The following is a 26194-nucleotide window of genomic DNA, read 5'->3' on the forward strand; positions in this document are numbered from 1 at the left end:
TTGAAGTTTCAACACTCTTTTTAAGCACAGACTAGCCTTTAATGTCAGTGAGACTAGACATGGCTCGCTGCTTAAACTCTGATTCTCTGCTGCCCTGCATCATCTTGAGTCATTTAAAACAAGTGACATTAAAAAAATGCATAATGAACAAAAAGACAATGAAAAGATAAGACTGCTAATTAAATAAAAGGTGAGGTTTTTGGTTTAATCCATCATTTACCAAATCACATTCCTAAAGAGCATCAGATTCTTTCTAGCACAGAAAAAGAAATTGATCTAAAGAAAGAGTGAAAATGATTATGATATTAAATTCTTTGATATCTTTAAAATATTCGGGCAGGTGGACCTGCTGTCGTGCATCAACTCCATTTTTACCAAGTGAAGTCAAGTTTACATGCTTCAGGAAAAACTGTCTTCCAAATCATGTTCCCTTTTTAAACACAAAAGTTGAGGAGAAAAGCAGTGAGTTTTGGAGTAGAGTTTTAAATGGATTTCCTAAGTCAAAGAAAGAAGATGAGTCTGTGCTTCTGTTCCACAATCTGATTTGTCATGGACAACCAGAGAAAAAATTCGGCCATTTCATTTCACTTCTTCCATTTTCTTTTTTGACCTGTGCATTACTGCCAGGGACCCACTCTTTATAAACTTAGTGAAAACGACTGAATAGTGAATACCCAGCTGATCTGAGGGAAAAAGAACGTGAAAAAAGTGAGATATTATTTACCAAAGCCTAAAACCTTTGCTAATCTCATCTGATGGTGCTCAAGAGGCTTAACTGGAAATGTGCCAATATATATACAAGCACAGATTTTGATGTTACATTTCTGACTAGAAAAACCTAGCAAGGCTGTTGGTTGAGTATTTTCATCAATGTGTATTTAGAATCATCCTTTTGGTACTTTGGAACAATATTTGCATTGGAGGTTTATTGTGAATAAGGTAAAAGTCTTAACATGACCAGTGTGTCTGCTATTATGAAGAGGAGAAAGGGGCTAATGGGTAAGAGTCATACAGCAGCATTCCTTTTAACGCCTGTTTCTGTTGTCTTTCTTTAGTGAAAATCTTCATAAGCCCCAAGTATTTTACATAAAATCTAATTTGTCTTCAACTGCACATGTGCAAGAGGTTGAAATATATGGTTTATCTCTCTAATTAAGCATATAATCATGTCTTCAGGACATATTGCTGACTTTCAAACTGACTGGCCAATGAATTCAGAGTTGCATCATTATCTTCCATGTGACATTTCAGCATCTTCCACTGGCAAATGTTTTACCCTGTATAAAAAATATCAGTCAAATATAGTGAATGATTTACATAATGTTAGTGTGATTTATTTAGCCTTTTGTGTTGTACTTTGAATTGTGTTGTTAGAATACCACTTGCCCTTGAGGTACCTGGTGTTCATGGCCTGTGTACCTCTTCCCTACCTCTTACCTGGAGGGTGCTGCTGCCTGGACTTCTGAGAAAGGGCAAAGATGCGGGAGGCCAGCGGGTAGATATATGAGTGAGGACTGGGGATAGTGAGACGTTGAAGTCTCAGGTATCACCCAAGACAGCTGAAATGGCAAAAGAGGGATGTAAATCACTTTTTTTGTCCTAAAGTGGAGGAAAGCAAAAGATTTGAGCCTGTTGGGGGTCTATTTTGTCACAACTTTGATTTATTCTTTTAGGAGTACATTGTGCAAATTAATCTCATGCAATAAAAGTAATAGCTGTGTATTTCAGTTGCAGGTTAGAAAGAAGAACTGTCTTCCATCTCAGACTCTTTAGATTTAACATAAACTGTCACAGAGTTCTATCTTTTCCTTTGTTATAGACAACATCAGCAAATCGGACCAAGTATTATGTCTCTTACCGTCGAAATGGCTTTGTACAGATGAAGTTGCCAAAATATGCTTTGCCAAAAGTAAGTGTACACATTTTTCTTCCTATTTATTCATTTGTTGTCTTCTCCTTCTACCTAAACTAGTTTTGTTCTTCTCTTTTTTCAACTTCACTACTCTGAGATCACAGTTTCCCTTGAAAGGATTTCTGAATACTGTTTGTGGTATATTCTCAAACCTACTGTTCTTATTTTTATTCTAGCAGTGTAGTAGGTCATAAACTATAGAGGGCAAGAACATACACTAGCTTATTTGTCATCAGATACACAACAGTTTCTGAGCTTTGCTTCCATGAAGCAGTGCTACGCACCCAATGGCCATGTAATGATTTTGAGTGAGTGATCTTTCAAGAATCAATTACAGTTTAATTCCACATGGTGCTTTCTGGTATAAGCATGAATAGCAATATAAAGAGAATTTTACCAGTTGATGATGCTCTGTTTCATTAAAGAATCCCAGTCTAGACTTTAATTACTTAACAAAATCACAAAGATTTGTTGAGAGGTTCATTCAGTCTAGCATATTTTTATAGTGACAGGGTATCTGTGTTTGCATGTAAATTAGCATTAAAGCACAGACAGATATTTACAGATGGTCTAACTGATGCAATTGAAATTTTGTGCTGCACAGAGTGTGTTTCCTAACATTAGTTATAGTTAGAAGGCTTCTGCAGTCCTGAAGAAAATTTACTTGGAGTTTTAAAGACACAGGTGGATAAAGCCCTCAGTAACCTGGTCTGGCCTTGCAGCTCTCCATGCTCCTGAGGTTCCTGCCTTATCATGTGATACTGTGTGATTCTGTCTCTTGCTTGGCAGAGAACTAAGATATTATCTCTGCATGTCTTGAATTGCACAGGTTTAAATCATTGCTCATCTAATGAAGGACAGTGGTTATTGTTGATATTGCTGTTACACAAAGAATGTGCTTAATAGGGTTTTTTTATCTTTGATTATTTTTTTTTTTTTAGTCTGAGTGATGGTCCAAATGGACCAACTGAATTCTGGTTTTAAATGTACAGCATATTAGCAAAATCCTCAGATCTAATCCTCATATATTAGTTGAATGAGAATCTGAAATTTGGGTATTCTCCTAGCAACACTACAGACATAGCTATATATTTCTCTATCTATTTTGACAAGAAGTATATAGCTAAGGAAAGGTAAATAAATCAACTCTTCCACATAATTATTTCAGTGTTTTTAAGTCCTTCAAAGTAGCCTTTATGCTTTCTTGGGAGGAATTTGTAATTAGGAAAACAGCATGAGAATATCCAGTTTTAAATTTTAAAATATGCCAAACATGGACATTCCAAGAGACCACAGCCCATATATAACCCGTGCTGGGGTGGAAGAAAACAAGTAAGGGACAAGGGAGAAAGCAAAGTATAAGCAAGGAGCCGCAGAAAGAAGCCCTTCCACAGATGACCCCTGCACAGCCTATTTGCCTCACTGAAGGAGCTGGAAGGAAACAAATTAGCACAAGGTGGAAACACAGAGTTGAGAGTAGGAAGGGGGGAGAAGAGGCATTTGCTTAAGCTGAGCTTAGAGAAGGGGGAGGAAGGATATTTCCATAAGTGGTTTTTATGCCTTTTTTTTTTTCCATCAATACATAAATCAGTAATTTAAAGTGTGTGTTAACTGGCAATAACTTTAATCAGGTAACATTCCCCAAGCTGAAATGTTTTGCCTGTGGCAAATTTCTTGAAGAAGTGCCGGCACATTAGTGCAGGTGTTGACTGTGCTTTGAGTGGGAAAATATTGTGTGTTGGGAAACAGTAGGGCAGAAATCTTGTAAGAGAGACCAGGGTATTTCTCCCTTCTGTTTCTGGATGGCCTGTGCAGGAGGAATCTGCACCTTTCCATTGCAGTTTCCTTCTCACACCCAGTAATCTGCTGCGTTTGGCGAAGGCAGCACTGTCCTTTCTGATTCTGTTGTCACATAGAAGATGAATATGCTAACTCAGCCTTTTAAGAGCTGTACGATGTGTTATGATTATAGATGTTGTAGATGGTAGTTCACATTCCACATGTCAGTGATTACTTCAAGTATTCAGGAAAGTGAATTATTTTTAACAAGTTGGATGTGTATAATACCTCCTTAATGACACATGCCTCTGATTTAAGTATCAATATCGCAGCACACTGTATTAATAAAGGGCATGTTGTTTGGGTTCATATCTAGCTGTCTGACAGATCAGAATGAATTGGTGGAGGTTGCCAGATGTCTTTATAAGCATCCACGTTTGTAATAAGTGAGCTTGTGTCAGTTGTGAAGAAGAGCAGCAAATATTACAGGAGGGCTGGAGACAACTGCACACAGTGGGTGACCTAGATCTGTGTCCCAGGGAGCTTTCCTTGGAAGGAAAATCAGTTTAAGAAGTCCTCCACAATCATTTATTTCTGCAGCCCATGATGACCTCTCATGTGTTTGTGGGACTGCACTATAAATAAGATCAGTGTAGTGATCTCAGTGAAAAACAGCCCTGAAAAAAAAGTGTAATTTGTTTTTCAGAAAGGCAGATTAAGAGGCATCTTTATTGTAGTGAAGAAGCATCCTCAAGGGGAAAAAATACTGAGTCGTAAAAGCGTTTTAGTAGATAAAGACCCGCTATAGTTGGGAGCTGAATCCAAATTAGAAACTGAGCTGAACTTCTTAATGATGTTGGTGATTATGTATTTGAAACAGTGCCAAGAAAAGTGACAGATATTCTGGGTTTTGAAGTTTTCAGATCATAACTGAGTGCCTTTCTGAGAGATTTCTTCTAACCATATAGAAGTTATTTGCTCCTTATGCATCTTATAAAATATATGCATCATATAAAATATGCAGAAATAATTGTTGGTAATTTCTCTGCTTGGAAAGATAGCAGAGAGCGAACTAAAGGCTCCAATAACCACTTCTAGCCTTAAAAGCCATTAATCTGCAAAGGGTGCTTAGTTTACTGGGCATATGCTCTTCCTGAGTGCATTTCTGACATACTCAAAAAGCGTCAGGCATTAACTTCCCAGTGTTTGTGTCATATATAGGCTGGATTGTTTGAAATAGTGCTGCATGGCGGATTCTTTGTCTTCAAGAATATGTTTTTTGTTTATTTGTCTTTTTTTTTCCCCTAAGCAGATTAACTCCAGGCTTGACTGAATAAATAAATTAGAAGTTAATAGTTTCATTTTGGATAGAGACAACAGCTAGCTAGGAACAGGATGACTGTGTCATTTGGAAAGGGATGGTTTTGTGTTCTTCCTAGTTCAGGCAGTACCCAATGAGTGGAACGAAATAAACTGCATCTCTTTAGCATTTTGATGATGCCTCCAAGAGAAGTTTCTTTGATATCTGCACACAACAGAGCTGAAAATTTCACCAAGAGGGCCTGGAAGCCAGACATCTATTAAAGCAGTGGTAAATGTAAGAGATTTTAACCTCTTCTGAAAAGATACTTTTTTTTTTGTAAGTGATTTGGTACCTTCACATTACAGCAGAAATTTCAGATACTGAGCTAAATAAGAACTCAGCTCTGAAATTTCTCATCACATCATCCTTTAGTGACAATCATCTGAGTACAGTAGAAATGTATCTTCCACAGAAGGGAAAAGATTCATATGAGCAAATTACTGACGAAGTTTTGCAAAGAAGCAGGATATCAGCACATAAGGAGTACAACTAGAACACGTGACTGTGGAGTTGCTACTTTTATGGTGGTAGGAGATAAACAGAATAAAAGAATTCACAAAGATACTTCTTTTTTCTTAAGACTGAATAAAGCCAATAGCTTTTGAAAGAACTGAGTTTCAGGGTTTTTAAAGTATTAGATGCTGCCTAACCAGTGGATCTGATATAGCTTATATTTCATTTTATTCAAAAGAATTGAATGAGCCTTCAAAAAATCTCTTTCCAAGTGGTCTCTGTAAAGTGCTTCATGTCACTGACCAGAGTATTTGAGCAATGATTATGTACAGGCAAGGAAGACTGTAGCCAAGTCAGAAGATACTACAGGCTGGTCAGGGATATGTCTGACATTAGAAGTGCTGTGCTCGAACACCAGGCTCTAGCCTGAAGGAACAGTGCTGGGTTCTTCAGATACTATTCTTTTGCTGCACAGATGTGTTTCATGGTGATTTTACATATGGAGATAGAATAAACATTTTCAGACTGAGCAATTAGAAAACATTATTGATGTCTCCTTTTCCTTTTGATATGAAGAGGTTGAAAATCTGCAAAAAAAAATATTCAGTAGTTTTATATTGTTTGTACTTGCATTTATGTTTTTATTTTTCCAAATGTACTCCCAATGAGAATCCTGAAAAGGGATGAATGTTTGTTTTTGGACATACCTCAAGGCCTCCTTACCTGTGAATCAAAGGCTGCTAAAAGCTGCTTCCAGCCAAGTTTTACAAGTGCTAAGTTTCTAGGCCCCAGCTCCACAGTGCCACTTAGATCACCTTTCTTGTAACACATCATCGCTCCGTATATGTACAGAGGACAGTTGCTGGTGACCATATAATGAACAGAATCCAGGTTAATTTTGTTATATTTTAGCTTTTTCTGTGCTGTTGAGAGCTAAAAGAGCTCTTAAGAGCTATATTTATTTTTGTTGTAGTAGCATGTTCAATACTGGCACTACATCAAATCACACAGCTATCTCCTGAACTTGACAGGAGTCAAGTGCCAGCTGCTGCCAGGCAGGCTGGTAGCAAAGGTTGGTAAAAATATATTAAAGGCTGCCTGTATGCTCCCCAAAACAGAAGAGAAAATTCAGAGCTGTTGTTTTAAAAAAAGGAATTGCTTTTTATACTACATTCCATGTCACCAAGATTGCTTGTTCTGTGCTGCTAAAACCACATTATAAGTTAATAACTTGTAGGAAGGGAATAGAAAAATCAAGCTAAGAACAGCAGGATTGCATTTGTGTGTCAGGATGGCTGGCTAGGCATGCAGGAGTGTTCCAGGGAGATGCAGGGATGTCCAGCATTCCCCCTTGGGCTGTTCTCAAACTGGAGCAAGGGTTCTGCTGCCGCTGCTTGGAGAGTGGGTGTGCTCAGAAGCACAGGCTGCAGCCCTGTCCAGAGGGTCATCACAATTATATTGCACAAAGGTTCCTGCAGCTCTGATTGTCCTCTTCTAGAGAAGTGTGGTGTGAACAACGAGTACACTGGGGTTCTGGTGCTTACTCAGGATGTTGAGTCGTGCTTTAATGTGACCACAGGAAAACTGGGAACTAGTTCATTCTGACAGTTTAAGCAAAAAATTTGTTAACAAACTTGCTGACCAAACCAAGAAATCTGCTACAAATTGTAGTAGTTTTACTGTTGGAATTTTAAATAATTTAATTATTTTGAGTCGTCTTCACACCTCTGTAAATAAACTCCATTGATAATGACCTCCTTTTATAAAGTGATATAGGGCATTCATTGGTTCTGCATTTCTTCATGCCAGCTACAAAATCTTAATGTGAGAGCTTTATTGTCTGTTTTATCCTCCTGCAATTCAGAAAGTTTAGTTCTGAAAACATATGTTGTGGAAAAAGCTTCCTCCATCTATTTCAATCTCTGTATGCCTTTTTAAGTCTTGTGAAATAGGTAATACCATGAATTTTTTGGGGTAAGCAAGATAAGAGAGAGTACGGGGGGGAAATAAACACAAATAAAAGGTGAAAAAATCCTATTGCCTTAGAGATAAGTTAGTCTTTAATATATTCATGGTAATAAGAATCTCCTGTACATGCCTTTTCTCAATTACATATATGCTTTTTATTTGATTATCACTTAGTGCTCTTCTGAGGGGCTCAAAACAAGCCCACCTCTTCCTTGCCTTAAGTCCGAGATATACGTCACTGTTTGAACCAGAGGTTTTCTTCCAAAGTATTGTTCAATAATAGATGTAACACTTTCAAGAGGAAGATATTTTGAGGAGTTTTATTCTTTCTCCCTAAATAGCCATCAATCTTTTGAAGCACGTATTCCCTTCTCTGTCAAGTTCCTCTCACTTTTTCAAGGATTCTTTAAATAGGTCCATTTGTTAGCAGCAGAAATGGCAGGAGAGATTCCTGCAACCCTTTTGCCAGCAAAGTTCTCTCGAGGCTTTGGCCGTGTGATGATTAAGAAGGACTGAGGCTATGAGAGCTCATTCAGCACGGCTCTTAGTCTCCCAAGAACTGTTTCTCTGCTTGGCTAGCCCCTTTACCACCTCTGCCACCTGCCGCTCTTGAGGCATTGGCTAAAGTTGTTCCTCTGTGCCAGGCAGAAGAGCAGTCTGCAGCTGTAGCAGGATTACTTATCCAGTCTTCTGAAAGTCCATTGGAATGGCTGTTGAACAAAGAATAAAGGGGAAGAAAATAGAAATACAGGTAACAGTGGTGTTTGATGCAGGAGAAATATTCCTTTCTTGGGCTGTGTCGTGGCAGTAGGCAGTGAACCTGAGCTGTAGCAGCTGTATGGATCCCCAGTCGTACAAATTGATCCAAGGTAGGTTCAAGGAACCGGTCTTTTCTTCACAGTGTAACTTGTTATTGATTTCTCTCCTTGCACTGTTTTACTCAGCCGGACAAGGAAGACTGGGAAGATTATCTCTGGGATATGTGCCATCCGGTTACCTTGAATGTGCTTAAGAGTTTACAGGGGTATAAATGTGGTGCATTTGGAGGTCAAGGCTGAGACTACACAGCCTTGAGTGCTTACATCTATTGTGCTTCTGATACATTTACTCAAAAAAAGGTGTTTTGGACCATACAGCTAGTAGCATTTCAGAACTGTACAAAAGCTTACAGCCTGAGAAGATGGGATAAAGTAAATGGAGAATACTGTTATTTGGGAATCACAGTCTATTGCTGATACAAATTGCTATTGGTGAGCTTGGGGAAAAAAAAAAAAGAGAGATGTGAGAATGGTAAGGGAATGGATGCTTGGGCAGCAAGACGTGTAACAGAGAAGATATGGCAGTCTGGACAGAGCAAAGGTAAAGCAGTAGAGATGAGAGAAAGGATGTCCAGGGAGGAATGGGCATGCAACAGAGGAAACAACATGCTTGCTACAGCAAATCTGGAAAATTGTGCTTTCCTGGGGCACCTGAAAGTGCACAGACTCTGATTTGAGCATGGAAATGAAAGGAAAGCACAAGAGCTCAAATACTGGATGTATGCAAAAAAAGCAGTCTGGAGATTAATAAAAATCTGAGTAGTGACAGTAAGGAATGTTCCATATCATGAAGATCTCTCACATCAGTAAAGAAGATCTTTATAAATGAATTTGAATAAATCATGTGTGAATAGCATAATTACAGAAAAATTAGATGATCAACAGGACATTGAGTAGACTGCAGAATGTGGAGAGAGAAAGCAGGAAGGTCTAGCAAGAAGGCAATTGCAGTAGTCCAAGCATGAAATCACCAAAGAATAAATGTTTTCCTTACAGGATTTGCTGAGATTACAGCTTTAAGGTAGTATATGTGGCCATGAATTAGATAAAGCAATAAAATCTTACATTCCTTCTGTGAAGATATTTCTTTCTCAGATGTCCCTGCTATTTAACTCTGTAGTGACAGTAAATTCTATCTAGCAATATTTGCTGACATCCCATCTTCATGTGCTTGTCATCTGTTGAGCATTAGGTAGCTGGGCTGAAGGATTGGACTTGGCAGACTGAAGACATGGCCTCTGTATTTGTCAATCAATTTCTTCTTCCTCTTTAAATTCACCGTTCCAGGATAAGAATAGTACAAGAGTGACAGGACTTAGCTTTGGCAAGATTTTCAGCAGTCTGTGTCATCCAGGATTTTGGAAGTTAAATTTAAGAATCAGGCATGAAATTTTCAGTTTTCTTTACTTTGTCAATTAATTGTCTAAGAGGGTTGTATCATGACTGGGCAGATAGTGTTGTGCAGGATTATTGCAAGGTAGGACTGGTTTGCTTCTTGAGGGAAAAGAAATCGCTGTGAAAGGAAAATAGCAGTAAGGCTGAAATGGAAATCTGAAAATGTAGATTCTGAATGGAAGGAAGAAAGTTAAAGACCATGAAGGACAATTTCAGTTGCTAAAACCAGGATCTGTTATGTTCTTGCCTGAGGAAAAAATTGGCATCCAGCAGTCTGTGTGTACAAACCTCTTTCTTGGTAACAGTCACTGCCAAGAGAAAACTAAACTCTCATCTGCTGCAGTAAACTTCTGCAGTCCAACCCTTCTTTCCTTCACCTGATGCCTCCAGAATTAATCTTCCTCTCCTTCTGCACCACACCTTTTGGCTCTTTGTGTGTTGCTTCTGCTGGCTCAGCAGCTCCTCCTCCTCCTCCCACCCTGAGATACGAGAACCAAAACTGTTCCCATCCTGGCAGCTCTCACCTCTGCTACCGTTGGTGCTTGGGGCAAAGAAAGTGCCATTCACTAGAGTTTTGCATTTGTTTATGGTACTGTATAGATGTTTTATTATAATAATGTAGCTGGTAATTTTGCTGAAAGCTCCTGGCATCACATTAGAGTAGGGGTTTTACAGAGATTTTCACATTAAAAAATAACTGTTTCTTTATTTCTGCTTTTGACTTTCTGCTTCACTTCCATCCTTACTTATTTGATAATTTGGGCAGGTTTTCTCACACTGCAAAAGAGATGAATTAAGCTTTAAGTGCAGTATAATGTGGGGCTACCCGGCCTCATATAGCCTTGGTTTAATGCAGGAGATGGAGCATTCTATACACTTAAGAGGGTTTTCAAAAAACCTCTTGGGATCAGTTGCTGTGTTTTGAAGACATTTCTATCAGACTTCTGCTTCTGAGTAATTTTTGAGTACAGGAAAAGAGCAACTATTTATGGGATGCTAAACAAACATCTACTTTAGTACATAGTTCAACATGAACGTCTTTGAAAACAGCATTGAGCTGTCACTGATAGGAGGCTTCACTAAATGATTAGTTACTTGATAGCCAGATTTTGTTAATATTAAATTTTTTCCATCACGTTATTTTATTTCTATTGATGTCTTTTTTTAATCTAAGTGCCTCAATCACATTGCGCACGTTGCCTGAAGTGTGACTGCCGTGCTTTGCCAAGTATTCAGAGCTCCACTGTTACTCACATTTTCTTCAGTCTTAACTAGATTCTCATAGAATTTATTTTATGTCTCTTTTAGACTTCTAAAAAGTTGGGTTGCTTTTTTTTTTTTTAAAGAAAAAAAACCAACACACAAACAATTTTTTCCCAAACTCATATTCTCTTGACATTTTGGTAGCTTTGTTTAATATTCATTCCTTTGCTTTAGCTATTTTTTCCACTAATAAGGTGACAGAACTGGATATAGTGTCCCTGTTAAGCACCAAAATCATAAAGAGTTTACAAGTTTAAGTCCCTGTGACTAGACGTCATTTCATACATAGTCCAAACATCTGCCTTTATGCTGCCATATCCTATTGCAAACTCATCTTCTGTTTGCTAAGCTTAGTTCAGTGTTCTTACTTCCTTATTTATTTCTTCTGTTTAATATTAGTGTTAAATTGTTTTCCTTAGCTATGCATTTTTTGTGCACTGTGAGAAGTTTGGAGTGAAGAAGGTGGGAAAACTGAAAGCAAGCTGCTGCAATATCCATGCCTGAAACTCTTCAGAAATGAATACAGAATGTTGATTCTCATGTTATTACTGCTGAATATTCAAGTGGATCTGTCTACATAGATAAATCAGACTTATACACTATAATATACATGAGCTGTGTGCATGATATGTGCTGCTTCCTGTGTGTAACTGCTGTAAATTATGTCTGATCCTCTATTCTATGTTATGCTTCACCCTGGACAAAATAGTTCTTAATTTTCTAGGAACCTGAGGATTATTTTTTAAGTTAGCTTTGTTTATGTTGTTTCAGTCTTTCATTGACTCTCCTCCAGATCTTGGAAAGCCATTTACTTCTTTTTACCTTTTCTTCTTTTTTTGCCTTTATTTCAAGAAGTCATTCCTCATTAAAGTCAAAGCTGAAAAGCAGATCACAACTTTTCCACATTCATCATTTTGGTCTTCCCTAAGCTGTTTTGTGCTCTTATAACCAATATAGCCAAAAGGTGTAGTGACTGACCACCTCGGAGTGGTGGGATACAGGATGTTGATTAGTATTGAGCTGAGAGATTACTGTTACTGAACTTTCAGATGCATATTTCGTCCCACCATGTTAAACTCTCCTGGCCAACTTACTGTTTGTAAAATAGAAATTATGGAAAAAAAAAGTAATTTTGTGTGTTATTTTTTCTACAGGATTTACAGATAATCAGTACAGATGAAAACCAGGTGTTTGTGGCTGTTCAGGAATGGTACCAGACAGACACATACAACCTGTACCAGTCTGACCCACAAGGTGTTTACTACTCTATCCTGCTGGAGAATGTCCGGAGCACAAAGCAGCCAGAAGAGAATGTCCTGATAGATATTCTGGAGGTAGGTCTTTATCTCTTCCAATGCGTGTAGTCTGTGTGAAGTTTCAATTCTTTTTATTCTGGTTATGAGTATAATTAATTTCACAATAATATGTTTTCGCAGTTATCTTTAATGTAAAAAGACTTATCAATAGTGCATTACTACTAACATGTTTCCCTCTTGCCCCACTAATGTGCTGTGTGCTCTAGGAACTAGGTACTTGGTATGATGTTCCATGGATGTGTAAAACCATAATTAGCTGAGGGTTTTTTTTCAAGCTATTGAACAGTGAAGCTGGCAGCACAATTTATTGTTGAAATATGAAGTTACACAGCTGCCTACATAGAGCTTTTTTCCCTCTATGTGACTGTGATGCACTTCCTGATTTAGAGCAGCATATCTTTTAGGGAGCTGGGTCTTAAAAAGAGATCCTGCGAGCCTTGTGCTCCATGTGTCAGCTCTATCAAGCGAAGAACTGACAAAATTAGATACAGGACAGCAAATCCACTTGCTTTCAGTAGGTATCTTGTGCCAACAGCATTTGGTATGAGACATTCTCCTATAAACAAATGTAGCTTGTATTTTAACATCACTGCACTTGGCAAGGTAAAACAGTGAAGAATATAGTGTTTTGGAAGAGTAACGCAAACTGTTCTCAATTCCGTCTGTTGATGATGACATTTAAATGTAATAAGGTGTACATTTGTTCTTGTTCTGTTCTTTCTTATAGCAAGTAGGACTGGCCATTATCAGAATATTAAAGTAATAGACCTTTGTTCTGCCCCAGTTTGTCCACTGTTACACTCTAATCTGCCTGGTGTTGGTTAAAAAAAAAAAAAAAAAAAAAAAGAAATAAAAATCTTTAAAAGTGCATCAGATTTCTTTGGATACAAATCATATGCTTATATAGGTGTTAAATGGCTGTAATTAGACTCATCTTGGTGAGGGATAATTATAGCAGTTTTTTCTCCTCCATCTTACTTGAGCTTTTTCTTCCAAAATGGCTGTAGTAAAACAAAAAGATTTATCATTATCACCGATTATTTTCTGGACTCTACCACTTTATAAATGAGGATTCCTAATGAGGGAAGCTATACATTGTGTGTGGCCACATTCCCACAAGATGATTTATTGAGAACATTAGTTTGCATCTCTCTGCTCCTGGTCACTTCTGCACAATATGAACGTAAAAGGTGCAATCCCTACTCCCTGTGTCACATGTAGCATGTAATTCACATAAGTTTGTGTAGAGATGCCTCCCCTGGCTGTCCTTTCGTCTGCAAAAGTTATTCACTTAATTCGGTTTCACTGATGATTTCAGAATTTCATAATATTACTGAGAGCATATTTGATAATGCACATGATAGATATTCTAGGTTATTGCGTGTGCTCGATTAGTTTGTAGAGTTGCATTAAAAAGCAAATGTGCACATGATACTTGAAAGCCAATACACATGGAGCCATACAGTTCAATTTTTAAAGCTATGTTTGGAATAGCTTTGCATTATAGGAGAACACTTACATTTGCTTACCATAAGAAAGCCTACAGCTTTCTTTAGATAGCTCATATGATAAACAATTAGTATTTGTCATCTTTACTAGAATGTGATCAAGTACTCATGTACAAGTAATGTATGGGTTATTTACACAGTACAAAGTAGCTAATAAATACAAAGCATATTGCAGTTCTTGAGGATGGGATTTTTTTTTTGGTCTAGTCTAGGTTTTCTCTCTGGGCATTTTAATGCAAGTATCCTCTCTTGGGAAGAGGAATCTTTAGTGTAACACAGAGACAGTCCTCAGTGGCTGACAATTTCTCTTTCCATAACTGCATAATTCTACTTAAAATTCATGCTGTTCTTTGTTATCTTCTGCTGACCTCACTTAATCTTTTACTTGTACACCTGCTATAAAATCTTTTAGAGGTTTCTACCTGTCTGCATTAATTCTCGTTTATGTGCTTTATCTTTTTTGTATCGTATTTCTTTTCATGTTGTATATGTGAAAGGGGAATAATTCCCATATACTTGTTCAAACAAGGAAAGAAAAAGAAAGGAAAAGTATTAAGTGGCTGTCCAAAAGGAGCATGTCCTTGAAATTTGTGACCATGCAAAAGGGGCATGTCCTTGAAATTGTATCAAGTGCCGCCACAGTGAGCCAGTCACAAATTTGATATGGGCATATTTACAAAATAGGCATACTAATGTAATGCTTCTAGATTGGATCTTGCTGTGACTCCTCAGATAGATAGGAGCTACACAAGTCGCAGTACACATTATTCATGCTTTATTTCCCAAACAACAAATCGTATACAGTTACATTTTAATCACAAACTTATATAGCGCTATTTTTTTGTATTTTAGTAACTGCTTCTAATAAATACTGTTGGGCCATCTGAACTGTGCTTCTTGCTACCAATAACAGGGTATTGTTTGGCTGTAAAATAAGTAATGGAACAGTACAGCAATTAATGTGTCACAGATTACATAGTCATAGCAGAAAACCTGTTTAGAAAATAGGTTTGTAAGGTACAAAGTGCTTTTCTGAGAGTACTAGGGAAGCTGACACTGTTTTGGAAAATAGGTGCTCTGAGAAATAATCCAAAAGTCCAAAGAAAATCAAAAGAAAAATACTTTTGAATTTTCTTGTGTTTATCTGTCTTGGATAACATCAGTGCAGCAGTAGTACTGGACTGTTCATCCGAGTAACTGAACACTTCACAGGTTGAAATGTCTTCATTTCCATAGCAACTTATTATTAATGTCACTCTTTTCCCTTCTTGGTAGGAAGATTCTAATCTCCCAATTTTAGATTAGGGAACTAAGTCAAAGAGTAGAAAGTACAGAAGAATTTGGGTGCCTCAACATCACAGTTGAATCCAGAAGGTAGATATGGCATACAGCATTTACAGAAAGAGTCAGGCATATATGTATGTCAGTCACAGGACAAATAACAGAAAATTCTACAGAGGTAGTAAGGTATTTTAAAGCTGCCATTTTTTACACACCATAATTTTATATTAGTTACTGGTTTTTAGGCTAATGCACCACTCCGAACAACATACTTCTGAACTTGCTCAGAAGATAGATGCCTGAAACTTTTGTACAGTTTCAAGCATTTAATTCAAAATACAACTGCTGAAGTGCTGGTTGGCTTTTGTCTCACAGAGCAGCAGTGAGAGAAGTTAACTGAGACACTGGAAGAAATTTTTTCCTAACCTTTCTGTGTCTGATAGATTCAAACACTTATGTTCCACATTCTAGAGAGGAAAGGTTACCATAGTGCTTGGTTAGCTGGGAGTGGGAATTCAGAAAAAATTGAGCCTGACTCCCGTTTGATAATGATATGAAACTATTAAATATTAATTAAACAAGAATGAGAGGAAAAAAAGAGAGGAAACAAAACTATTTGTGATGCAGCACTGTTTTTACTACCCACAAATGAGGAGGGAAACCTCAGTTGCAGTCCCTGATCTAATTGTTGTTTAAATATTTAATATTGTATTCACCGGAAGAAAGACATGCACAGAAATTGAACCCCAAGTCTACACTCCCATGTAAATGTTTGAACTGCCAGGCTCTTCAGTTGTCTTCGTGGCTGTGCCATCTCTGGAAGGTAGAATGTGTAATAAAGCCCTAAGCAAGATGAAAATGCTTTAAAAGTAAAGAAAGCAGGTTCCTCATTTCTTCCCTCCCCTTCTTTTTCTCACCTGCACTGCAAAGTTGGATTTTTATAGTTTGTTTGACTTGGAGGAGATACTGAGCTTCCAGCATCCTGGATAAGCAAGCCAGCCACACATGGGGTTTCAGGAAGAAGTAGCTCGTGAGAGAGCAGGGTATTGAAATGTCTGTACTGAACTTAGTTATCTAAGCTTATATATATTTCCACATTCGAGGCTGTTACCATAGCCAGCAGCACATTTTTATTCTCTGTAGGTTTGGGTAAAGTCCTTAGGAAAAAAACATTTATTTATTAACAATAGTTATCATATCTGTAGTGTGCTGAAAGGGATGCCTTCTCATCAACCTAAATGGAAACTTTTGGAAATGGATGTCAAAGAGAGTTAATAACAGATAGTTAGAAGAAAAGGAAATGCTAAGTATTTAAAATACAAAATAAATAGTAAGTACAGGAATGAATCACATCAGCAAAAGGCAAGTATTTCTGATCATGCAAAGAGCTGGCTATCATGTGCGTTTAGTTGTAATGAATGCTTCAGTTTGGTTACATGTCAACGCATTAGCAGGTTAGAGAGCTGTATTATGTTGGAAATGGTGTATGTGTTGATATACATTCTCAAAAATTCAAGAAGCCTTCTAAATAATTGCAATGGAAATGAGCCCTCTTGAGAAAACCTCCAGATTTAATACAAGATCTCATCTCATGCCATTGGGTGGAATATTAACACAAAATAACTATTATAGCTAGAACTAAACATACTAAGGTGCAATTATTACAACTTTGACACTCTGAGTTGTAATAGTTTTCTAATACAGATTGTTTTGAATTAAAGTAACTAAGTTTGCCCAAGAGAAGAGAGACTCTGTAAACATTTTTTCTTTTCCCCCAGAGGTTAAACAGGTGAAGGGAGGCTAAATGTACAAATTACATGTAATTTTATCAGCCTTCTGACACTGAATGAAATGTATGTCCTTTTCAAATACATATAGAAATAAAAATCTGTAAGTAATTTTCCTCCCCTGCCCCCTTTCTCACTCTATCCTTTTGCCTTCCTTATTTATTTTTTTTAAGGTATCACTCACTTTCCTAGTGGAGACACTACCTGATGTACACAGTTCAGAGCCACAAAAGAGCAGTAATCAGGGATAATCCTTGTTGAAAAAGTGTGTATGTGTCAATCATTAACTCTCTTCCTTGTGTGCTTCAGGTCAGAGGTGTAAAAGGAGTCTTTTTGGCCAACCAGAAAATTGATGGGAAAGTTACAACTCTGATAACCTACAACAAAGGCCGTGACTGGGATTTTCTAAACCCTCCAGACATCGATATGAATGGCAAACCGACAAACTGCAAACCTGTAAGTGGCTCTTTTCACCCTACCCTTTCTCTAAAGTGCACAAGGATTATTTGTATGGTAAGATGTGCAGTAGTTCCAACAGTCTGAAAGATCAGTGCTGTTTACCAGCCAAACAAATCTAGGCAAATCTACTTGTGTTGCAGAAGCAGCGGTTTCACAAGCAGTTAGTCCAGTCATCTCGTAGAGTGAGTTGTTGGTACTCGCCGTTGGCACTGCATTTCGTATTTTAGATCACTTTGACACAAAGAGGACATTTTTTCTTGTGCGTCAACCACACAACCCAGTTCAGAATAATCATGACAACAGTCATATGTGCCTGGAGATAAGGGGCAGATCATCTGGATATAAGAAGCTTATCAACACCTTTTCTCTTTTCATCTCTCATTCACATTTTTGTTTCATCTTAAACCAAGGTAACCCCTTGGCTCCCTATAAAAGGGAACTTGTGACAGTTGCTTGGAAATAAACACCACAGTTAACTGCATGAAAAAGTCTTCTTTTTGTTAGATGATATTCTTTCACTTGTGATGCTACCTATAACATTTTGCTATTTGTGAGGCTGTACTGAAAATCTTGTCTTTTTCTCACCAATTCTCTGCTCGTGGGGACTCCAAGCATTGCTGGGTGAATTAAATGCTTTTAGTCCTGCCACTGCCAAAGCTTTGATCCCTCTGCATATAGCAGAAGTGGATGGCTGGAGCTGCTGGCTTCCTTTTGAAGACTTCAGGACTGTGCTACATGGTTCAAGCCTGCAGGGCCTAATCCAGAATGCTTGGAGATGAGTGGGAAGATTGCAGTGGCAGCAGCTCGCAGGCAGTGCTGACAGCCTGCTGCTGGTCAGATTGCTGTGAGCAATATGACCTCTGAGTGCCACTGCACTGCAAGAAGCAGTAAGTTGCTTAGGAAGGAGAGATGATCGGATGTGTCCAAAAGTCTTTAAGCTATTTTTCATACCTCTATTTTTCTAAGAAAAAAAAAGGAAATTTCAGTACAAACAGTTCGTTTTAATCATCATTTTACCAATTGCCTGGGACCAACAAACATGCAGTACTTGTTGCTGTTGGTTAGCATTTTTAAGCAATTATTCTGTCAAAAGGGGTTTTATACAATAATTTCATCCTGACTTCTTTGAGTTTGGAAATCTTTTTGTTGAGACAGTGGCATGCTACACAGACATCACCAGAGATTCTCATGAGAAAGCTGAGGCTGATATTTCAGATTGGGATTTGGTTCCATGGGAAACAGCTATTCTCTTTCTCTACAAAGACATATGTTTGCTGAAGCTGCTTTCTGAATGGGCTTTCATTATTGTAGGAGCATAACTGTTACCTGTTATTTTTAAAACTTGTTTTCTTCTTCCCTCACAAGCCTGATTGCTACCTTCACCTCCATCTTCGCTGGGCAGACAATCCCTATGTGTCAGGAACAGTCCACACGAAGGACACTGCACCAGGGCTCATAATGGGGGCAGGTAAATGCAAGACATTATTTTTAAAGATCTGAAATGTAGCAGTGGTTCTTTGTAGATCTCGTCTTCCGCTTTATAACAACATTTTGCTACAAACATGGCCAAAATAAGGATTTCTCCGCAGGGTAATCCTTTATGGAATCTTTATGGGATCTTCCAGTGTCTGAAGGGGGCCTACAAGGATGCCAAGAGGGACACTTCATCTGGACCTGTAGTGATAGGACAAGGGGCAATGGGTTCAAATTTAAACGGGCAGTTCAGGTTAGATATAAGGAAAGAAGTTCTTTACTGTGAGGATGGTGAGGCACTGGAACAGGTTGCCCAAATTGTGAATGCTTCATCCCTGGCAGTGTTCAAGGCCAGGCTGGACAGAGCCTTGAGCAACCTGGTCTAGTGGGAGGTGTCCCTGCCCATGGCGGGGGGGTTGGAACTAAATGATCTTAAGGTCTTTTCCAACCTTAACCATTCTATGATTCTATCTCTTGATCAAACAATATAGAAAAGTTGATTGAAGTCTGAGAACTATGTCTTCTAGTGCAGATCTGTAACAGTCACCTGGATACATTATGCTTCTCTGTGCTGTGAAGTATTTGCTTCCCCATTTGTGCAGTGGTGAGGAGTGATGGTGGCTGAAGGACTTGGCCTGCATTGCATTTTAATTTTTCCTCTGGAAATGGGGCCTTCAGCACCATGAATAGCCCAGCAAATCCAATAAACTGATATAAATGGTGGCCAAGCCTTTGTTCTTTAAGCCTAGATGCAGGTAATTTGTCTTCTAATTTTTATTAATTTCTTTCTGGCCAAAGAGATGAAGTGAAAGAGGCAAATGTGCCTCTGTGTTAGGAACAATGCTGGTTGTGGCTTCTCCATTATAACATACATGTGGATGGAGCCATGGTACTGTGAAGTGGCATTTAACAAAAGAAAATCCACTTCAGTGTTGACTACTCATGAAGAAAAATATTCACATAATTCTATTTTACTTTGTACCCTTGTGATTCATCTATTCATTTATTCAATTTTCTGTTTCTTTGTTTCAGAATTATTGAAATGTTAACTGTTCTAAGAGCTTTTTTAAAATTGCAATATTTTATTCTTGTGTGATGGATTACATTTCGGTGAAATACACTCATGTACTGCTTCTCTTTCCATAAAAATACAAGTTTAATCAATAATGGTTTCTGCCTTAGCTTACACTAGTCTCTTATAAATGGCTTACCAAATTGAAGATTTCTTGAGAATATCAAGGTGAGCGTATCTGATGTTTAAAGACAATGACAGCTGCTGTTACTTCAGTGTAACTGAAGATTTCAAGCTTCCCCCTAGTTTACATGGAGTTTAAAGTATTTTACTGGAGGCAGACCTCCCTAGTGCAATGCTGCTATGTTTTTATTGACATGAACAAGACTAAGAATTTATACCATGCCCTTGTTAGATACATTCCTATTAGGTATTTAATTTATGAATTTCAGTATTTAAAAAAACAACTCCAATCTTGGGATTGTTCTTATTACATAAAATTACTGCTATTCTAATGTAGGTTCTTAATTTTAGACTAATCATATTGTATCTGAATACCTTCTACTAGCAAATTAAGCAATGAGGTTTAATTAATTAGCCTATTACTTCTATTTCATTTTTCTCTGTCCTTGCATTATAATCTGATGTGGTAAACTGATATTCATTGAGATGCTGGGTTATTTTCTTTTGGTGGGGTTTGTGGAGGTTTTTTAAGTACACTGTTCTGTGAGATGATACTAAGAGTGGCAGGTCAGAGAAGAGTATTTTGCCCTTAATTTCTTCCTAGAATGGGGTGAGATTTTATCTCTGTGACATACTTTTAGCATGCCGAGTACATGAATTTGTTGACTGCTTTCCTTAACATGAACATGGGAGAGTCTTTTTGATGAAAACCAGACATCATTAAATCTGAACTAATATAGAATCGTAGAATCATAGAATAGTTAGGATTGGAAAGGACCTTAAGATCATCTAGTTCCAACCCCCCTGCCATGAGCAGGGACACCACACACTAAACTATGTCGCCCAAGACTCTGTCCAACCTGGCCTTGAACACCGCCAGAGTTGGAGCATATTTTCAACCTGACTTAATTGTGGAGCAACCTATAATGTGATGGATATGCTAGAAAGGCACCCTCACTCCTACCTGGCTAAAAAGCTGGTAGGGATGGTGTTAAAGTGGGAAAAGCTTGCCCACAAGTAGTGCAGTAAGTCCTTTCTTTGGTAGAATGTCATATAGTTGCAAACACAGCCAAGGGACTTATTTTTGAGTCTTAAAAATCTTGAAAAGCAACTGCACCTCCTTGCTAGCAGATGACCTGAATCAACTAACTCTGATTTTGACTTATGTTTACATTATTTGGATGCTCAGGTCATCTGGATTCAATGCACATGTTAAGTCTTATCTGGCAAACCCGATATCCTTGTAAACTTATACTTATCAGAAATGCTTTACATACAATGAGCTTGAATTTCTTCAGGCCTGATCCTTAATACTGATAATGCTATGCAAATCAGCAGACGTATTAGGTTCTTTGCACAAAGAGAAATCAAATTATTTGGGCCACATCACACTACTGGAATTTTACTGTTATATTTAGGGAGAGCACATCTTGAAATGACTGAATATGACAAAGATCTGTGAATGTCATTTGATCACAGTGTGTCTAGGAACCATCAGTGCTTTGTGCTGTGAAAAGAGGAAATGCATTCTGAGGGTGAACTAGGTACACATTTGCCAAAAGAGAGGGGAAGATATTAATACTCTGGCAAAATACTGTATAGCAACCATATTAATAGGAACATGTACAATTCTGATCATCAATTTTCAGGACCAGTGAGTTAGGTGCTAAGAAGGATGACTTGGCAGTTAATGGAAATAGCAAATATTTACAAGAGGAACCCCATTAGCTGAGGAAAGTGAAGGACAATACAGAATAAGACTTTTTTTTTCCCCTTGAAAGTGTAATCATGGGGTAGAAACAAGTGATGTAAACAAGTGGAAAAGAGCTAGAAACTAGAAATCAGCCTCTAACCATAACAGCCATGAGGTTCACCCTCTCAGTGAAAGCACTCTGACTATCAGTCAAAAAGCAGAAAAACCCTCAACCAACCAAACAACTCTTGAACATGGAGTTTGGCTACTTTATAGGAAGCTTACACAACACAGCTGCTTGTGGAAAACCTAGCCTGTGACTTAAGGATAGTTTTGATACTGTGCTTGAAAATCAGATCACAGAGACAATCGAGTATTGTTTTAATTTAAAAAGTAGTTAAGTGGCTCGCAGCATGAATGCCTGAAGAATATGGGAAAAATGCAATAATAGAATTTTAGCATTGCATCTTTTAAAACTCATATTTACAAATAAAATTTCCACTCTATTAAAGCTGCATAAATAGTTCTGAGGAATGCATATTTTTAGCTTATGTATATATAAATCGTGCAGACAGAATATTAAATTTTATAGCTGCATATTAAAGTGCTCTTTTAAATAACTGTTTTGCTCCCTTTATGAAATGTAATAGGATTTTGCATTTATATTTGATTTTTGTACATTTTAATCTTGGCAACAGCTTCTATTTCTCACAGCATCAGCTATGAAATGTGTGTCAATTGATGTGTAAATTTTTACTATATACTTGTGAAGGACTTTTCTATGAAAAATGTTTAGAGAAGTGTAGATTTTTCAGGTGCTAGTTTACAATAATTGTCTGCTTAGCTTCCAATCCAGATGGCAAATCAAGCAAGCAGTAAATTCTCCACATTCACACAAATTGAGGAAGTGCTGGGAAAGTTCAGTTTACTTTTTGTCATATCAGGCTGAAATATATTGTGATAAATTTCTATCATTTTTCACAAAAGTAACATTCCAGGATGCCACTGTAAAAAAGGGTGAGGGAGCAGGGAGATCATTTCCTAGCGCGTTCTGGAGTGAAGATCCTGCAGCTCCCTTAGGTTTTTCACATGTCAGCATGTTTCCCCATTCTGATGGTGTGAATCACATCTTCAGCTTGCCAGGCAAAAAATGTCTATCCTGGGACATTTAAACACAAATTGGTTGTATGTTTGTTCTACACTGTGACTACAAGTTTACAAATCATGACATTGTAGTTTATTGTGCATTGACTGAAGGGTTACGACTGCGTTAATTACCAGTAATCTAGGCGATCAAATCTCTCTCTTTGGAGTAGATTTCTGCCTGTATGCTAAATTTAAGTGGCTGGAAAAGATTTTCCATATTAGAAGGATTATTGAAGTGTTGCATACGGGGATTATTTCTTCTCACAGTAAGCATGTGTAAAAACATAGGTAAATACAGTGATAAGATGTGCTTAAAACACGTAAATTAATAATAAATTGTACATTGCTCTCCCATATTTGTGTGACCCAGTAGGAAGCAGCCAAAATGCCTGAGCGAAGACAATCTTTTAATTACTCTTGAGATCCGTATGTGGTTTTCATAGCTGCACTACCTTTCAAGAGAGCTCAGCTGGCCGCCAGTCATCACCAAAATACATTGATTTCTTTCCCATCCCTGTGCTACCAACTGCTAAGATGGCATATGCAAAGTTAAAAATAGCTTGGAAGAACTGTGTTGAACAATAATTAATACCCCAGTATTCTAGTTTTTGGGACTGCTGCACTTGCAGGGGTGGAACATGTGATTTTACCCAGTTACTTTTAAATTAGGCTTTATTCAGAACAAGTGAAAAAAAGCAAAAGAGGATTTTATATATCCCAGAGCACAGTTGGAAAAGGTTTATAAGAATGCAAGTAACAGAAATGAAAAACAACTGTGCTTAATCAAAAAGTCCAAAATGCAGGCCAAAATGCTTCCTTTTGTTTCTTAAATTGAAGAAAGAAGGTGTCAGGATAAAACAGCTGCAGAGTCAGACTGACTCAGGCCAGGAATCCATCTAAGCATAGTATCCTGCTTTGTTGGTGACAACAGTCTTTAGGGAAATGTTTAAGAACAACTCATGGTCCTCCAGGCCATGCTTTGGGAAAAGGCACATGTGAGATTGTTTCTGATAAGTGCTATGGTCAAGACAGCACCAGGTTTACCTTTTCTACCCTACACAGCTCAACTAAACTATCATATCTTGGTCTTCTGTCCTCAGACACATCCGTCATGAACACATGATGCCACACACATCCTCAGTTTCATCACATTTTCATGGCCAATAACATGACCCTCATGTTATTTCAGGTAATTTGAACTGGGAAGTTGGGGAGAACCTCACAAAAACACATCTTCTGGCCATGGCAGCTCCACCTGAGGAGAGCTGGGGCTCAGTGTTACAAGGTGTGAACGTGGTGGGATCATGCCACCTGGCCTCAGCTGCAGATAATCTGTGGTCTTCCCTTATTTCATATACATGTGGTGTTTGCAAATAATGCCATTCTTTTATTAGCGTACAAGGTATGAACCTCTAACAATGCCTTTAACAACAAGATATTTAAAATTGGATGAGGAATGTAGAAAGCAAAGTTGAAGCACACACAGTAATTGAAGGGTCTTCTTTCCTGTTCCTGTCATTTAGCTACAAAAGATTATAAAATAATGTAAGAAAAGCTTGAGAAGCTTCTGTGTTACAAACAAAACTTCTTGAAACTAGATAGCAAAAGACTGTCATATGTTGGAGGAGTTTCAGGCCATTTAGATCAGAAAGTGATGTGAAAATGATACCATTTATAGCTTTGGATGATACAGCCTTGTTGTGGCTTAACCCCAGCCATCAACTAAACACCACACAGCTGATCACTCACTCTCCCCCACAGTGGGGGGAGGGGAAGGGTAAAAGTGAGAAAACTTTGTGGGTTGAGATAAGAACAGTTTAATAATTGAAATAAAGCAATAATAATAACAAATGTAATTAAAAGGAAAATAACAGATTAAAATAAAACCCAGGAAAGACAAGTGATGCAAATGAAAACAGTTGCTCACCACCAACCAACGAATGTGCAGCCAGTCTCCCAGCAGCGCCCCTCCATGCCTGTCAACTTCTTCCCCAGCTTTATATGCTGTATGGTATGGAATATCCCTTGGATCAGCTGGGGTCAGCTGTCCTGGCTGTGGTCCCATTCCAACTCCTTGTGCAACCCCAGCCTGCTCGCTCGTATGGTGGTGTGAGGAGCAGAAAAGGCCTTGGCTGTGTGTAAGCAGTGCTCAGCAGTAATGAAAACATCCCTGAATTATCCACGCTGTTTCCAGCACAAATCCAAAACTTAGTCCTGTTAGCTACTATGAAGAAAATTAAGCCAAAACCAGCACAGGCCTGCAGTTGATTACCCATTCCAGATGCAGTAACATTTTCAGGATGAATCTGAATTGCCCTCAGTGTCTTAGATTGCCTTTACTTGGTACCACAGATGGATTCTGAGATCTAAGACAGACCCACTAAAATGGTAGAACAGTTTCCATGTTGTAGTGGCACACCTGAGGAGTTAGAGCAGATATTTACAGCTGTAAGAAGGAACACAGATTTTGGTGTGATTCACCAGGCAAACAGCACCCTGATGTTTGTGGGTGTGTGGTACAGCCCGAACACTTCAGCATATGGTGGGAATGGTACTTACGCACTGAAAGTGTTGGCTTCCAGGCTTGGGGCTGAGCGTAATTTAGCTGTTTCTCACCTTCTGTATCAGTTGATCATGATGTCAGTTGTGCACACGTGTTGGCTGCCACACTGACCACAAATATGGTTCATAATTCTCCTCAGATAGGCACAGAAACTTTCAGGCTGTCTCAGCTCTACTTTGAGTGCTCCTGTGACTTTGCAGTTGTTTGTTTGCAATGTTAATAATGTCAGGATTGTTTGCATTTCATGTGATGGGAATTGGAGCTGTTGTAAAGGGGTTTATGGTGTGCTATTACATGTGCTTTGTTTAGCTAGTTGGCTTAATCCAGTAACATGACACACTGCGAGGTAGCTAGAGCCTAAAGTTATGTGCTTTATTTTAAATCTCAAAAAGAACAGAATGTCCCAAATCTTTGAAGTTATTTTTTATTAGAACATAAAAAAATAAAGTTTAAACAATATGACTCTGTAAATACAGAAAACTCATAACTTTTGTGTGACACATGTTGAATAGAAAGGTTTGCAAATAAAACTGTGGTAAGTCTGTTAAGTTCTTTGAAGGCTTAGTTTTATTCTGGTTCTACTTTTTCAGGGTAACAGCTTTCACAGATATCCTTGGCTTAACAAACTTAATCACACAGCCTTATGTGTTCCTATGGAAAGCTTAATCAGCCTGTCACCTCTGAGATGCGGCTGTGTGATTGCTCCCCACTGCAACTAACCTCTACCCTTTGCAGGAGCCTCCCTGTCTCTTTGGTGGTGCAGGTTTCCTGCTTGCTGCCTCACCTGGTTTTTCTTTCTTAACCCACTGACGCTGTTTTTCA

General features: G+C 38.1%; 1 protein-coding gene across 1 annotated transcript in view; it reads left to right on the forward strand.

Moving 5' to 3' along the window:
* The window catches only part of SORCS2 (sortilin-related VPS10 domain containing receptor 2), a gene marked incomplete at both ends in the record, with an annotated part of 88280 nt that overhangs the window by 20822 nt on the left and 41264 nt on the right, over positions 1-26194 (forward strand). The window contains 4 exons of the mRNA XM_010013266.1: positions 1820-1909; positions 12106-12285; positions 17153-17299; positions 18668-18770. Of these exons, the coding sequence (XP_010011568.1) occupies positions 1820-1909; positions 12106-12285; positions 17153-17299; positions 18668-18770 (520 nt within the window). The remainder of the gene's footprint in view (positions 1-1819; positions 1910-12105; positions 12286-17152; positions 17300-18667; positions 18771-26194) is intronic.

Source organism: Nestor notabilis, unplaced genomic scaffold, assembly GCF_000696875.1.
Source record: "Nestor notabilis isolate BGI_N333 unplaced genomic scaffold, ASM69687v1 scaffold1084, whole genome shotgun sequence".
Taxonomy (NCBI): Eukaryota; Metazoa; Chordata; class Aves; order Psittaciformes; family Psittacidae; genus Nestor; species Nestor notabilis.